General features: G+C 34.3%; 1 protein-coding gene across 1 annotated transcript; it reads left to right on the plus strand.

The window, feature by feature from the left end:
• Positions 1 to 19: 19 nt before the first annotated feature.
• LOC138332001 (N-acetylglucosaminyl-phosphatidylinositol de-N-acetylase-like) lies at positions 20 to 12,493 on the plus strand. The gene is made up of 7 exons (XM_069279910.1): positions 20 to 299; positions 2,049 to 2,148; positions 2,671 to 2,761; positions 3,383 to 3,450; positions 7,001 to 7,032; positions 9,635 to 9,765; positions 12,216 to 12,493. Exons 1-7 carry the CDS (start codon positions 20 to 22, stop codon positions 12,330 to 12,332), a joined length of 819 nt encoding a protein of 272 aa, XP_069136011.1. The 3' UTR covers positions 12,333 to 12,493.
• Positions 12,494 to 13,595: the final 1,102 nt, after the last annotated feature.

The raw sequence follows: 13,595 nt of genomic DNA on the forward strand, positions 1-13,595 counted from the left end.
AAATTGTTCAAATTCCAAGATGGCGGGAAACATGACAGCGGACTTCCTAGTGTTTTTATCAAAACATCAAGACGAAATTACAACTTACGTTGTATATCCTTATTTGATCTTAGCAGTCGTCGTGTATCTAGTGTTTGGAAGTATAAGGAGTTTTAATTATAGAACAATTTCTGCGTCTGTGCCTCAGAAAATCCTGCTAATCACCGCTCATCCAGATGACGAATGCATGTTTATGTCTCCCGTTGTACTGGCCCTTGTACGAGAGGGACATTTAGTTAGCGTATTGTGTCTTACTACAGGTACGTGTAAGCTATCGGTATCGTTTTAATTATACACGCCTTTATTTAAGGTCATTTGGTGGAAGATTAATGGCTTTTACTGTCCTACAGATAAGTGGGCGTGTCCCATCAAGGTATTTACATGTGTAGGTCTGTACATGATCATGGTGTACTGTAACAGCAATGGCATTATGGGAGATCTCCCATTGCGAACTCGGACCATTGTATATTCCGCTTATTCAAACATTGACTATAAAAAGAAAAGTCACGTCGCCCATATGGGCTAGCAATTTAACATTAAAAAGAAACTAATATATAACCATTCTTGCAATATTATAAGAAAAAAATCTTAATTGATATACATATGCTTTCCATATATTTACACAATTATCAGAATTATACCATGTATACATGTACTGGTCGGGTATTTCCTTATACTGACTGCCCTATACAGATATCTTACAGGGGTATAGTTAACCCGTAACCCATTCCAACTCTTACCCACCAACCCTTACCCAAAATTGGCGAAGTCGTACCCAAAATATTTGGCGAGCTCGTACCCATGATTGGCTAACCCGTATCCGTCAAGTTCTGTTGGTTTTCAAATTTAATTAAAGATATTAATGTTAATTTCCTCTGTTTATCTTATACAATATATCACGGGCCTAAATAATTGAGTCGATGTTGATATATTCCATTACCTGGTAAAATCAGAAAATATCTGGTAAAATGCTATATACTTTTCAAGATTACAAATACACTACAATACATTAATCAATAATGTTACATTTACATACACATGTACTTTGAAATATTTTACAAGGTATAACATCTGGAATAATTTTGTGTAAAAGTTAAATATATTTCTAAAACATCTTCTGAGCCAGTTGTGACTTTACACAGCAAATGTTCAATCATTTTAAAAGCTGATTTCCTTTTTGTTTGACTGTCTTGTAAAAAAATCCCATGAAGCAAAATAGATTGTCTCTAAGCCTTTCTGCTTTTTGAAAAACAAGTCTGTAACCCATAGATGATAACTTTCGAACAGAAATTCAATAGAGAAACAATAAAGATTGAAAAAAAGGGTTGCGTCAATTTGTTGCTGTCGTATAAATAATGTGGGTTATTGTCAAGAAAACACATGTGAAATTATTTTGAAAATCAATAAGCTATATACGGGAAAATACACAAGAGGGGGAAAAATGTTAAATTACTAAAAATGAATAAATCTTGGCTGGAATATCTTGTGTACCATTTTGTGATCACTAACTAGTAGCATCTGATTGAACACAAATATATTAAGTCTTATATAAATCACAAATATCTACATGAACTATAAATTTTATGATGGGTACGAGTACGCAAAATTCAATGGGTACGGGTTCGCCAAACTTGGGTACGGGTCGAATTCGCCATGCTTGGGTACGAGTTCGCCAAATGTGGGTACGAGTTTGTTTGGGTACGAGTTTGAATGGGTACGGGATCACAATAATTCATCTTACATACCATAATATATGAAAAATCTTAGGTTGAATGCAGATATATTGCATATATTTGGTAAATTGTCGTGTACATATCATGCAAAACTCATCTTCACTATATACAATGTAATCAGCTAGAATACAGTATGTGAACTACTTGTATAACATTATATTGTTATGATAAACTGAAGTATCGGTCAGATTTGATTCTACCTACATATTTTCCAAAATGTTTGTTTCGAAACAATAAATGTTAGTTAGCCTGTACACGTTATAATTTTAATTGTAGGAAATTATTATGGCTTGGGAGAACGTCGTAAAGAAGAACTATTCCAAAGCTGTGAGTTGTTGGGAGTTGGCAGACAACAGGTCAAGATAGAGAATAACTGGTTAGTTAAACATGGGAAAAAGATGTCCACACAGTTGGAATTACTTCTTTGTTCCATATTTACCATTTCAAGTAAATCGTATCCTACAGACGTTTGATGCGATCCTGGTGTCATGTGGACAATCTTGTTAATATTACTTCTTTGACCCTGGTTAGTTATATATACATATATGCAATACAGGAAGAAGATATGTGGAAGGTATATCGGTAACATGACTCCACAATTAACTTATAGGTATATGGCCTGAACCAATGTTCTCATATTGATAAAACATGTTCTCACAATGACAAAAGTACATGCATGTCATTTCATTGAGGGTTGTGGGGATTGATAATAATTACAATGATAAATGAAGCCATAGCAATTTTTTCACACACTTTGGTTTTGGGACATATTGTAAAGTAATCAGACCCTAATATAACATTATAGTTCCAGTCTTATTATAATTCACAATTGTTTTCAAATATAAAAAATTATATTGGTAGAAGACGGTAAATAATTTATGTATTTTATGACTTGTAGCTTATATCCAGACAATCCATCTGTAACTTGGGACGAGGAAGCTGTTAGTGAGAGGATGAGATCTACAATCTATTCTATACAGCCGAATGCAGTAAGTATCATGTTTTAAAAAAAACATGCCATATGCAGTAATTATAAATATCAAGTACATGTAATACCATATAACATGAGAAATAGTCAAGATACACTCTAAAATCTTATGAATGTGAACTGACTAAGCTTGAGCAAATATAATATTCACTAAGTATTTTTTGAACTTCGTAAATGCAGACCTGTATTAATATCTTGAACGAGTTGGAAAATAAGATTTACTGGACTGTAAAATTATTATCAAAAATTAAAATTATAGAGTTATTGCCCTTTTCTTAGTCATTTTTGATTTTGAGTGTGTCATTTTTAGATGAGTATATACCTAGAGGGAGGAAAAATTAGATTTTGTGTATCGAAAGCCATAAAAACCTTGAGATATGTTTTAAGTGAACATCTGGTGTGGAGAGTTAACCCTTGCTATCATTCCTAAGATTCTATTAATCACCATCAACCCGATAATCATTTAATCACTCTTCGCAATATTAGATGATAAAGATTAAAGTTTTCAACCACTATCATGAAATAAGAGATCCTATCCCATCCTGTTCTGTCCAGATCTTCTGTGGAGGCAGGAGAGCTGTGTCTAGCTATTCTAACATTTGGTAACACATGTGTTTTTCAGGTGATTACATTTGACTCCAGCGGTGTCAGTGGACATGGTAATCATAAAGCAGTTTACTCTGCTCTAATGTAAGTTTGTATCATAGAACAGTTTACTCTGTTCTAATGTAAGTTTGTATCATAGAGCAGTTTACTCTGCTCTAATGTAAGTTTGTATCATACAGCAGTTTACTCTGTTCTAATGTAAGTTTGTATCATAGAGCAGTTTACTCTGTTCTAATGTAAGTTTGTATCATAGAGCAGTTTACTCTGCTCTAATGTAAGTTTGTATCATAGAGCAGTTTACTCTGTTCTAATGTAAGTTTGTATCATAGAGCAGTTTACTCTGCTCTTATGTAAGTTTGTATCATACAGCAGTTTACTCTGCTCTAATGTAAGTTTGTATCATAGAGCAGTTTACTCTGTTCTAATGTAAGTTTGTATCATAGAGCAGTTTACTCTGTTCTAATGTAAGTTTGTATCATAGAGCAGTTTACTCTGCTCTAATGTAAGTTTGTATCATACAGCAGTTTACTCTGCTCTAATGTAAGTTTGTATCATAGAGCAGTTTACTCTGCTCTAATGTAAAGTTTTGTATCATAGAGCAGTTTTACTCTGTTCTAATGTAAGTTTGTATCATACAGCAGTTTACTCTGTTCTAATGTAAGTTTGTATCATAGAACAGTTTACTCTGCTCTAATGTAAGTTTGTATCATAGAACAGTTTACTCTGCTCTAATGTAAGTTTGTATCATAGAACAGTTTACTCTGCTCTAATGTAAGTTTGTATCATAGAACAGTTTACTCTGCTCTAATGTAAGTTTGTATCATAGAGCAGTTTACTCTGCTCTAATGTAAGTTTGTATCATAGAACAGTTTACTCTGCTCTAATGTAAGTTTGTATCATAGAGCAGTTTACTCTGCTCTAATGTAAGTTTGTATCATAGAACAGTTTACTCTGCTCTAATGTAAGTTTGTATCATACAGCAGTTTACTCTGCTCTAATGTAAGTTTGTATCATACAGCAGTTTACTCTGCTCTTATGTAAGTTTGTATCATACAGCAGTTTACTCTGCTCTAATGTAAGTTTGTATCATAGAAAAGTTTACTCTGCTCTAATGTAAGTTTGTATCATAGAACAGTTTACTCTGCTCTAATGTAAGTTTGTATCATACAGCAGTTTACTCTGCTCTAATGTAAGTTTGTATCATACAGCAGTTTACTCTGTTCTAATGTAAGTTTGTATCATAGAACAGTTTACTCTGCTCTAATGTAAGTTTGTATCATAGAACAGTTTACTCTGCTCTAATGTAAGTTTGTATCATAGAACAGTTTACTCTGCTCTAATGTAAGTTTGTATCATAGAACAGTTTACTCTGCTCTAATGTAAGTTTGTATCATAGAACAGTTTACTCTGCTCTAATGTAAGTTTGTATCATAGAACAGTTTACTCTGCTCTAATGTAAGTTTGTATCATAGAACAGTTTACTCTGCTCTAATGTAAGTTTGTATCATAGAGCAGTTTACTCTGCTCTAATGTAAGTTTGTATCATAGAACAGTTTACTCTGCTCTAATGTAAGTTTGTATCATAGAACAGTTTACTCTGCTCTAATGTAAGTTTGTATCATAGAACAGTTTACTCTGCTCTAATGTAAGTTTGTATCATAGAGCAGTTTACTCTGCTCTAATGTAAGTTTGTATCATAGAGCAGTTTACTCTGCTCTAATGTAAGTTTGTATCATAGAGCAGTTTACTCTGTTCTAATGTAAGTTTGTATCATACAGCAGTTTACTCTGCTCTAATGTAAGTTTGTATCATAGAACAGTTTACTCTGCTCTAATGTAAGTTTGTATCATAGAGCAGTTTACTCCTACTCCGCTCTAATGTAAGTTTGTATCATAGAACAATTTACTCTGCTCTAATGTAAGTTTGTATCATAGAACAGTTTACTCTGCTCTAATGTAAGTTTGTATCATAGAACAGTTTACTCTGCTCTAATGTAAGTTTGTATCATACAGCAGTTTACTCTGCTCTAATGTAAGTTTGTATCATAGAGCAGTTTACTCTGCTCTAATGTAAGTTTGTATCTTTTGTCTTTATACAGGGACTTCGAGATCTCAAAATGATGTGTGTAAAGTACGATTTACCTTTGATTAGTCCCACCTTCCGGTGACTATGACGTCACAAAAATCATGTCAAATGATGACGACATAATCACTGGATAGTGGCCATGGGATTAATCGATGGTAGATCATGGTTTCTCTAGTATAATGTATTTGATGTAATTTAAAAGATATTTTGAAAATTGCAGCTATATTTATAAAATTGATATACTCAATAGATATTTATGAATGCTAAAATACAGTAAAACCCCTATAACTCGAACAGCAGGGGACCAGGTCAATAGTTCGAAGAATACGGGGTATTCGACTCATCCTAGGTTGGTCATGATCGACAGTCAAAATGTCCGGTTTCAAACTATGACAAACAATGCACGGCAATGCCATTTTGATTACCCTATCTTTCAGCAATTTTAATTTCTTTATTTAAGTGTTTTATTGATAGCAATATCAAGTTGAAAAAAAATTATAACATAAATTTAGCGTTTGAAAAAGCTAACGAGAAAGCCCTAAATCAAAGTCATTCACATCAGAGTAACCGATCGTCATCTAGGTTAATGTACAATCCATATTGGTCAACAAGGAGTACATTTTCTATCATTTAATTATTACAACTCATTCAAAACATTTACAAAATACATACCCACAATAAAGTTATTAATCAGCATATTTACGGACATAAGAAATGATATCTATAGATGTCTATTTAGTAAAAGCGTAACGTTGGGTTACATGTGTTCACGAGTAAAGTTACAAAATACAATATACGGGAAAAGATAAGGAACTCACTGATAAAATGTACTTTGCATATATTGTTTGATATCGTTTAAATCTTTCGGCAAATAACATTGTGTTAGCCTGTCGAACGAAACCAACAAAGAAATTAAAAAATATATAAACTTTTATAATTAGGTGGACGTCAGCAATATCTTCCGCCTCTTTGTCATTTCACAATGCGTGCTTTCTATTAACACGGATCAACAACTTCCGTATTTTCGTATTTACAACGAAGATTATTACGAGAGAAACATCAATAACTTAATGCCTTTTCTGAAATATTTAAATAAAGTTAGCATCAAACAACGACTTCGGGTAGGTAGGTAATAATGACACCATTAATCCCTTAATTACCTAAGGGCTTGACACGCCAACTGTATAAACACAAGATCGTGAGCAATTATCCATGACGGTCGGTGCAGTCAGGTGTGACACAGGTAACAAAATCTCAAGGGCCGAACACCTATTCGACGAATACAAGGGTAAATACTATGTATTTGATGAAACGGGGACATTTTTCTGTTCGAGGAATAAGGGGTATTCGACGAATAGCTGTTCGAGCTATCCGGGGTTTTGTTACATAGATTATATAGAGAGACGGTCGGGACCGTACGACCAGTTCGACGAACAGGGGGTATTCGAAGAATCCGGGTTCGATTTAGAGGGGTTTTACTGTATGTTTTACTATCAAAATATGTATAATTCAAAGCATAAACATTGATGTATACTGTTAACTATTACAGGAGTATGTGCAGCAAAGGGATCCTGCCTCAGAGTAAGTATCTCATGTGTTCATTCTCATGTCTCAACAAAGGGATCCTGCCTCAGAGTAAGTATCTCGTGTGATCATTCTCATGTCTCAACAAAGGGATCCTGCCTCAGAGTAAGTATCTCATGTGTTCATTCTCATGTCTCAACAAAGGGATCCTGCCTCAGAGTAAGTATCTCATGTGTTCATTCTCATGTCTCAACAAAGGGATCCTGCCTCAGAGTAAGTATCTCATGTGTTCATTCTCATGTCTCAACAAAGGGATCCTGCCTCAGAGTAAGTATCTCATGTGTTCATTCTCATGTCCCAAAAAAGGGATCCTGCCTCAGAGTAAGTATCTCGTGTGATCATTCTCATGTCTCAACAAAGGGATCCTGCCTCAGAGTAAGTATCTCATGTGTTCATTCTCATGTCTCAACAAAGGCATCCTGTCTCAGAGTAAGTATCTCATGTGTTCATTCTCATGTCTCAACAAAGGCATCCTGCCTCAGAGTAAGTATCTCATGTGTTCATTCTCACGTCTCAACAAAGGGATCCTGCCTCAGAGTAAGTATCTCGTGTGATCATTCTCATGTCTCAACAAAGGGATCCTGCCTCAGAGTAAGTATCTCATGTGTTCATTCTCATGTCTCAACAAAGGGATCCTGCCTCAGAGTAAGTATCTCGTGTGATCATTCTCATGTCTCACCAAAGGGATCCTGCCTCAGAGTAAGTATCTCATGTGTTCATTCTCATGTCTCAACAAAGGGATCCTGCCTCAGAGTAAGTATCTCATGTGTTCATTCTCATGTCTCAACAAAGGGATCCTGCCTCAGCATAAGTATCTCATGTTTTCATTCTCATCTCTGTCTAAACAAAGCGATCCTGCCTCAGAGTAAGTATCTCATGTTTTCATTCTCATGCCGGTTAAACAAAGTAAGTGTCTCATGTTTTCATTCTCATGTCCGGTTAAACAAAGTAAGTATCTCATGTTTTCAAAAAAGTAAGTCTCATGTCATGTTTTCATTCTCATGTCCGGTTAAACAAAGTAAGTATCTCATGTTTTCATTCTCATGTCCGGTTAAACAAAGTAAGTATCTCATGTTTTCATTCTCATGTCCGGTTAAACAAAGTAAGTATCTCATGTTTTCATTCTCATGTCCGGTTAAACAAAGTAAGTATCTCATGTTTTCATTCTCATGTCCGGTTAAACAAAGGGATCCTGTCATCATTGATTTGGTTTTGTTACGGATTGGAATCCTATCATGATGACTGTTTAACACAGTGACAGAGACTACATATGATTTGGTGTGGCTCTATTTTGTTGCACAATAATATTGTCACTCTTTACATATAGAGACAGAATATTAAAGGGACAATTCACTCAGGCTAATTCTTTACATAACCAAGAAGCAAAATATGGCATAAATGTATTGTTCTACATTTCTTATGAAACATATAACATAAAATATTGACAAATTCCACGTCATTGTTTAGTATTTTAATCTATACCGTTGTAATTATAAATCGTTGATCAATACGATTCAGCAGGTAAAATATGTACGCTGTATCTATACCCGAGCCAACGTCACGCATGTTAAACAAATGAATTGCATAAACACTGTGTAGGTGATAAAATGATTTTTTTAGACGAGTCAATTCACCTAATAAGGTAAACACATTACTGTCAGAGCGATTTGAGCACTTCTAGACAAAAGGAGCATTACTCTACGAGCAAGGGACGGGATTCGGCATACAAGATGTTTGACCACAATGTGTAATGGTGGACAGTGAGCGAGTTTGAACATTCCACACGCATTTAACCACCATGGGCTTTTCTGGCATATCACAGTAAAACCGACTGATCTAATTTCCATTAGAACTGGTTTTTTCCGATATATGTACAAATTTTAATGTTCTTTTAGCCTGAATTGTCCCTTTAAATAGAATCAAACATTTGTCTGTCCAATAGACAGGAATATAATATCTTAATCTGATTTTGACTGGTTAGCAATAGGCTTGTAGCTATAGAGTGTGTGTAACTTGATCAGCCAAAATTCTAACATAGATTGTGATATCCCTGTTCAGTTGACAAATTAACCCATGCTTGGTTATTTGTCAGTTATTAAAGGAAAACTGATGAAATCAAAATTGATGATGTGAGTTGATATTTTCTCCTAGCATTCACTGATTTGTCAACGGTTTTATCCGTGAGAGATTTCTTTGTCAACACCTAGGGTATGGCATATTGGGCACGCTAACCTTTTGAATCTGAAGACAGTTACATGAAGTCATGACTTCATGCAGTGTAAGCGTGGCGTGCATTGTTGATGAGGGGAAAAAAAACATTCCCTACCCAGAAAAAAAAATCATTTCTTACCTATGAGAGTGTGACAATGAAATCACAACCCTCAGGGGAATTCCTGAATGTTCAACGCTTTGCAAGCCATGGGTTGGATGTTCATGAATTACCCCTTGGGTTGTGATTTTGTTGCTACACCCTCTATGTAAGGAAAGTTTCTATAAGTCATACACAGGATAATCTTGTGAAGTTTATAAGTCTTTTTTGTCCGTTATGGTATATATCCTATTCACTGTTGCTTACAATGTTTTTCTGCTCTCCTTCCAGATTCCAGAGTGTTCTGTTTGAACAGTGTGAATATCCTCCGGAAGTATGTCTCCTTCCTTGACCTTCCTCTGTCCTATGTGATTTCCCGGAACATCTACATTTCCTCACCATTAGCAGTCCTGAAATCATGGGTAAAGATAAAAACAACTACATCATAAGATCTGTTCTTCAAGTTGATATTTTGATAATGTGTGATAACTGTCAAAGCATCACACGTTTTTCTATCTGTTTAACTTTTATGTCATTGATATACTGTACTCAGTAACAGTAATCAGGAAGTTAGTTTGTTGATATATCTTATGCATTGAATTACACCTCCTCTAATCTCAGTGAGTGTTGATCAACAACAACAACAAAAAATGAAAGTATTCACCTGTTTGAATAATTAAAAAATATTTCCAAAACTTGTTTTTTTTACAATCTATGTTTCTAGTTCTGACAGAGATTACAATATGAGCTGACAGAGATAAAATATGACCTGACAGAGATTACAATATGACCTGGCAGTGATTACAATACGACCTCACAGAGATTACAATATGATCTGACAGAGATAAAAATATGACCTGAAAGAGGGTACAATATGACCTGACTGAGATTACAATATAACCTGACAGAGATAAAAATATGACCTGAAAGAGGTTACAATATGACCAGACAGAGATAGAAATATGACCTGAAAGAGGTTACAATATGACTAGACAGAGATAAAAATATGACCTGAAAGAGGTTACAATATGACCAGACAGAGATAAAAATATGACCTGAAAGAGGTTACAATATGACCAGACAGAGATAAAAATATGATCTGAAAAAGGTTACAATATGACCTGGCTGAGATTACAATATGACCTGGCTGAGATTACAATATGACCTGACAGAGATTACAGTACGACCTGACAGAGATTACAATATGACCTGACAGAGATAAAAATATGACCTGAAAGAGGTTACAATATGACCTGACAAAGGTTACAATATGACCTGAAAGAGATAAAAATATGACCTGAAAGAGGTTACAATATGACCTGACAGAGATTACAATATGACCTGAAAGAGATAAAAATATGACCTGAAAGAGGTTACAATATGACCTGACAGAGATTACAATATGACCTGACAGAGATTACAATATGACATGAAAGAGGTTACAATATGACATTGACATGGACTACAATACGATCTGACGGAGATTACAATATGATCTTACAGAGATTGAAAGAAGTTACAATATGACCTGACAAAGGTTACAATATGACCTGAAAGAGATAAAAATATGACCTGAAAGAGGTTACAATATGACCTGAAAGAGATAACAATATGACCTGAAAGAGGTTACAATATGACCTGACAGAGATTACAATATGACCTGAAAGAGATAAAAATATGACCTGAAAGAGGTTACAATATGACCTGACAGAGATTACAATATGACCTGAAAGAGATAAAAATATGACCTGACAGAGATTACAATATGACATGACAGAGATTACAGTACGACCTGACAGAGATAACAATATGACCTGACAGAGATTACAATATGACCTGATAGAGATTACAATATGACCTGACAGAGATTACAATATGACCTGAAAGAGCTTACAATATGACCTGACAGAGATTCCAATATGACATGACAGAGATTACAGTACGACCTGACAGATTACAATATGACCTGACAGAGATTACAATATGAGCAGATAGAGATAACAATATGACCTGAAAGAGGTTACAATATGACATGACGGAGATTACAATATGACCTGACAGAGATTACAATATGACCTGACAGAGATTACAATATGACCTGACAGAGATTACAATATGACCTGACAGAGATAAAAATATGACCTGAAAGAGGTTACAATATGACCTGACAGAGATTACAATATGACCTGAAAGAGATTACAATATGACCTGAAAGAGATTACAATATGACCTGACAGAGATTACAATATGACCTGAAAGAGATAACAATATGACCTGAAAGAGGTTACAATATGACATTGACATGGACTACAATACGATCTGACGGAGATTACAATATGATCTTACAGAGATTGAAAGAGGTTACAATATGACCTGACAAAGGTTACAATATGACATGAAAGAGATAAAAATATGACCTGAAAGAGGTTACAATATGACCCTAAAGAGATAACAATATGACCTGAAAGAGGTTACAATATGACCTGACAGAGATTACAATATGACCTGAAAGAGATAAAAATATGACCTGAAAGAGGTTACAATATGACCTGACAGAGATTACAATATGACCTGAAAGAGATAAAAATATGACCTGAAAGAGGTTACAATATGACCTGACAGAGATTACAATATGACCTGACAGAGATTACAATATGACATGAAAGAAATTACAATATGACATGAAAGAGGTTACAATATGACATTGACATGGACTACAATACGATCTGACGGAGATTACAATATGATCTTACAGAGATTGAAAGAGATTACAATATGACCTGACAGAGATTACAATACAACCTGACAGATGTTACATGAAATTATTTGTTTATTTTGTAATTTATATATGTTACTGTATGTTTTACAACAGAGAGCCATGTTTGCTCACAGAAGTCAGCTGACCTGGTTCCGTATCCTGTACCTCATCTTTTCGCGTTACATGCTGATTAACACCCTCACTGAAGTCTGTCACCATGGAGACTGCTAAGGGAGACAACTCATCTATCATGAAACTACATAATACTAGTTCCATATCCTGTATCTCATCTTTTCACAATACATTTTGAAAAACACTCCCACTGAAGTCTTGCCACCATGATGACTTTTAAGGGAGACAACTCAGCTGCTGTCATCAAACCCAACAGGAAAGAAAGCCAACTGAAACACACAACTATTATTTTAGATTTAATATTTAATACGATCCAATCAATATTTTTTTGACCCTCTTGTGATTTTTGTTAAGATACAGGTGACTGTATAAGATTCTTTAAGTGTGTTTAAATTTGTGCACCATTTTTTCTTAGGCAATTGAAATATTGAATTTGCACATAAACATTATTTTCTGTGAAATTTAAAGTTACTGGTAACTATTAGCTCAATAATCTAGTTTATTTGTATGTAGCTGAATTTGTTCATGAGTTAGAAGATTTTTTAAAATAAATAATGCTATTAATGATACAAAAATAAGAAAGCAAAGCAAATAAATCAAAGATGATGTAACAATTGTAAAAGTTGTGGTTAAAAATTTAAAATTCAATGTAAAATTGATAAAAGTGGAATTGATAGACATACCTCAACCCTTGTGAAAGGCCTTGATAGGCAGCACAAGGCTTTCCAAATTTGGACCAGCAAAATATCTGTTTGACGACCAACGCATGTAATTTTCTATAATTCTGAATGTATGTGGATGATGATTTTATTGTAAATGTTATGATATAGAAGCAAAAATTAGGTGTAGTGTGAGGTTATTAAGTTAAATTATGACAGATATGGACAATTTCTTTTTTACTCTATAGTAAATATATTAGAAAGTCGACTGAGGTAATTTTGATGTTTCCATATAGTATATACCGGTAGGTACATTTGTATAGGATACAACATTTGTATAATTCTAGTGGAGGGAGGTAATTATAATCACAATCTATATCAAATGTACGGTATTATGGGTGTTGGTGGAGAAGGGAATTCATAAAGAAGTCTGACCTTAGAGTCAGTGACAAAGGGAGATAATTTACCAACATTTACCTACATATCACAGGCAGCTTTTCTGCTGATATATTTCGTCCTCTGGTGTTGTGTACTTATATAATCAATATGTATATTTAGATATATATGTTAATTTGATATTCCTCGCTTGTTATCCTTTTATATTGATGTCTTTTTTTTTTGTTACATACTTTTTATTCCTGATTGGCAGTACGTATTGTTGATTAATTTTCCCCAGCTTTATTGTTTGAATACCTCTGTAGAC

This window comes from Argopecten irradians, chromosome 9 (assembly GCF_041381155.1).
Source record: "Argopecten irradians isolate NY chromosome 9, Ai_NY, whole genome shotgun sequence".
NCBI classification, from domain to species: domain Eukaryota; kingdom Metazoa; phylum Mollusca; class Bivalvia; order Pectinida; family Pectinidae; genus Argopecten; species Argopecten irradians.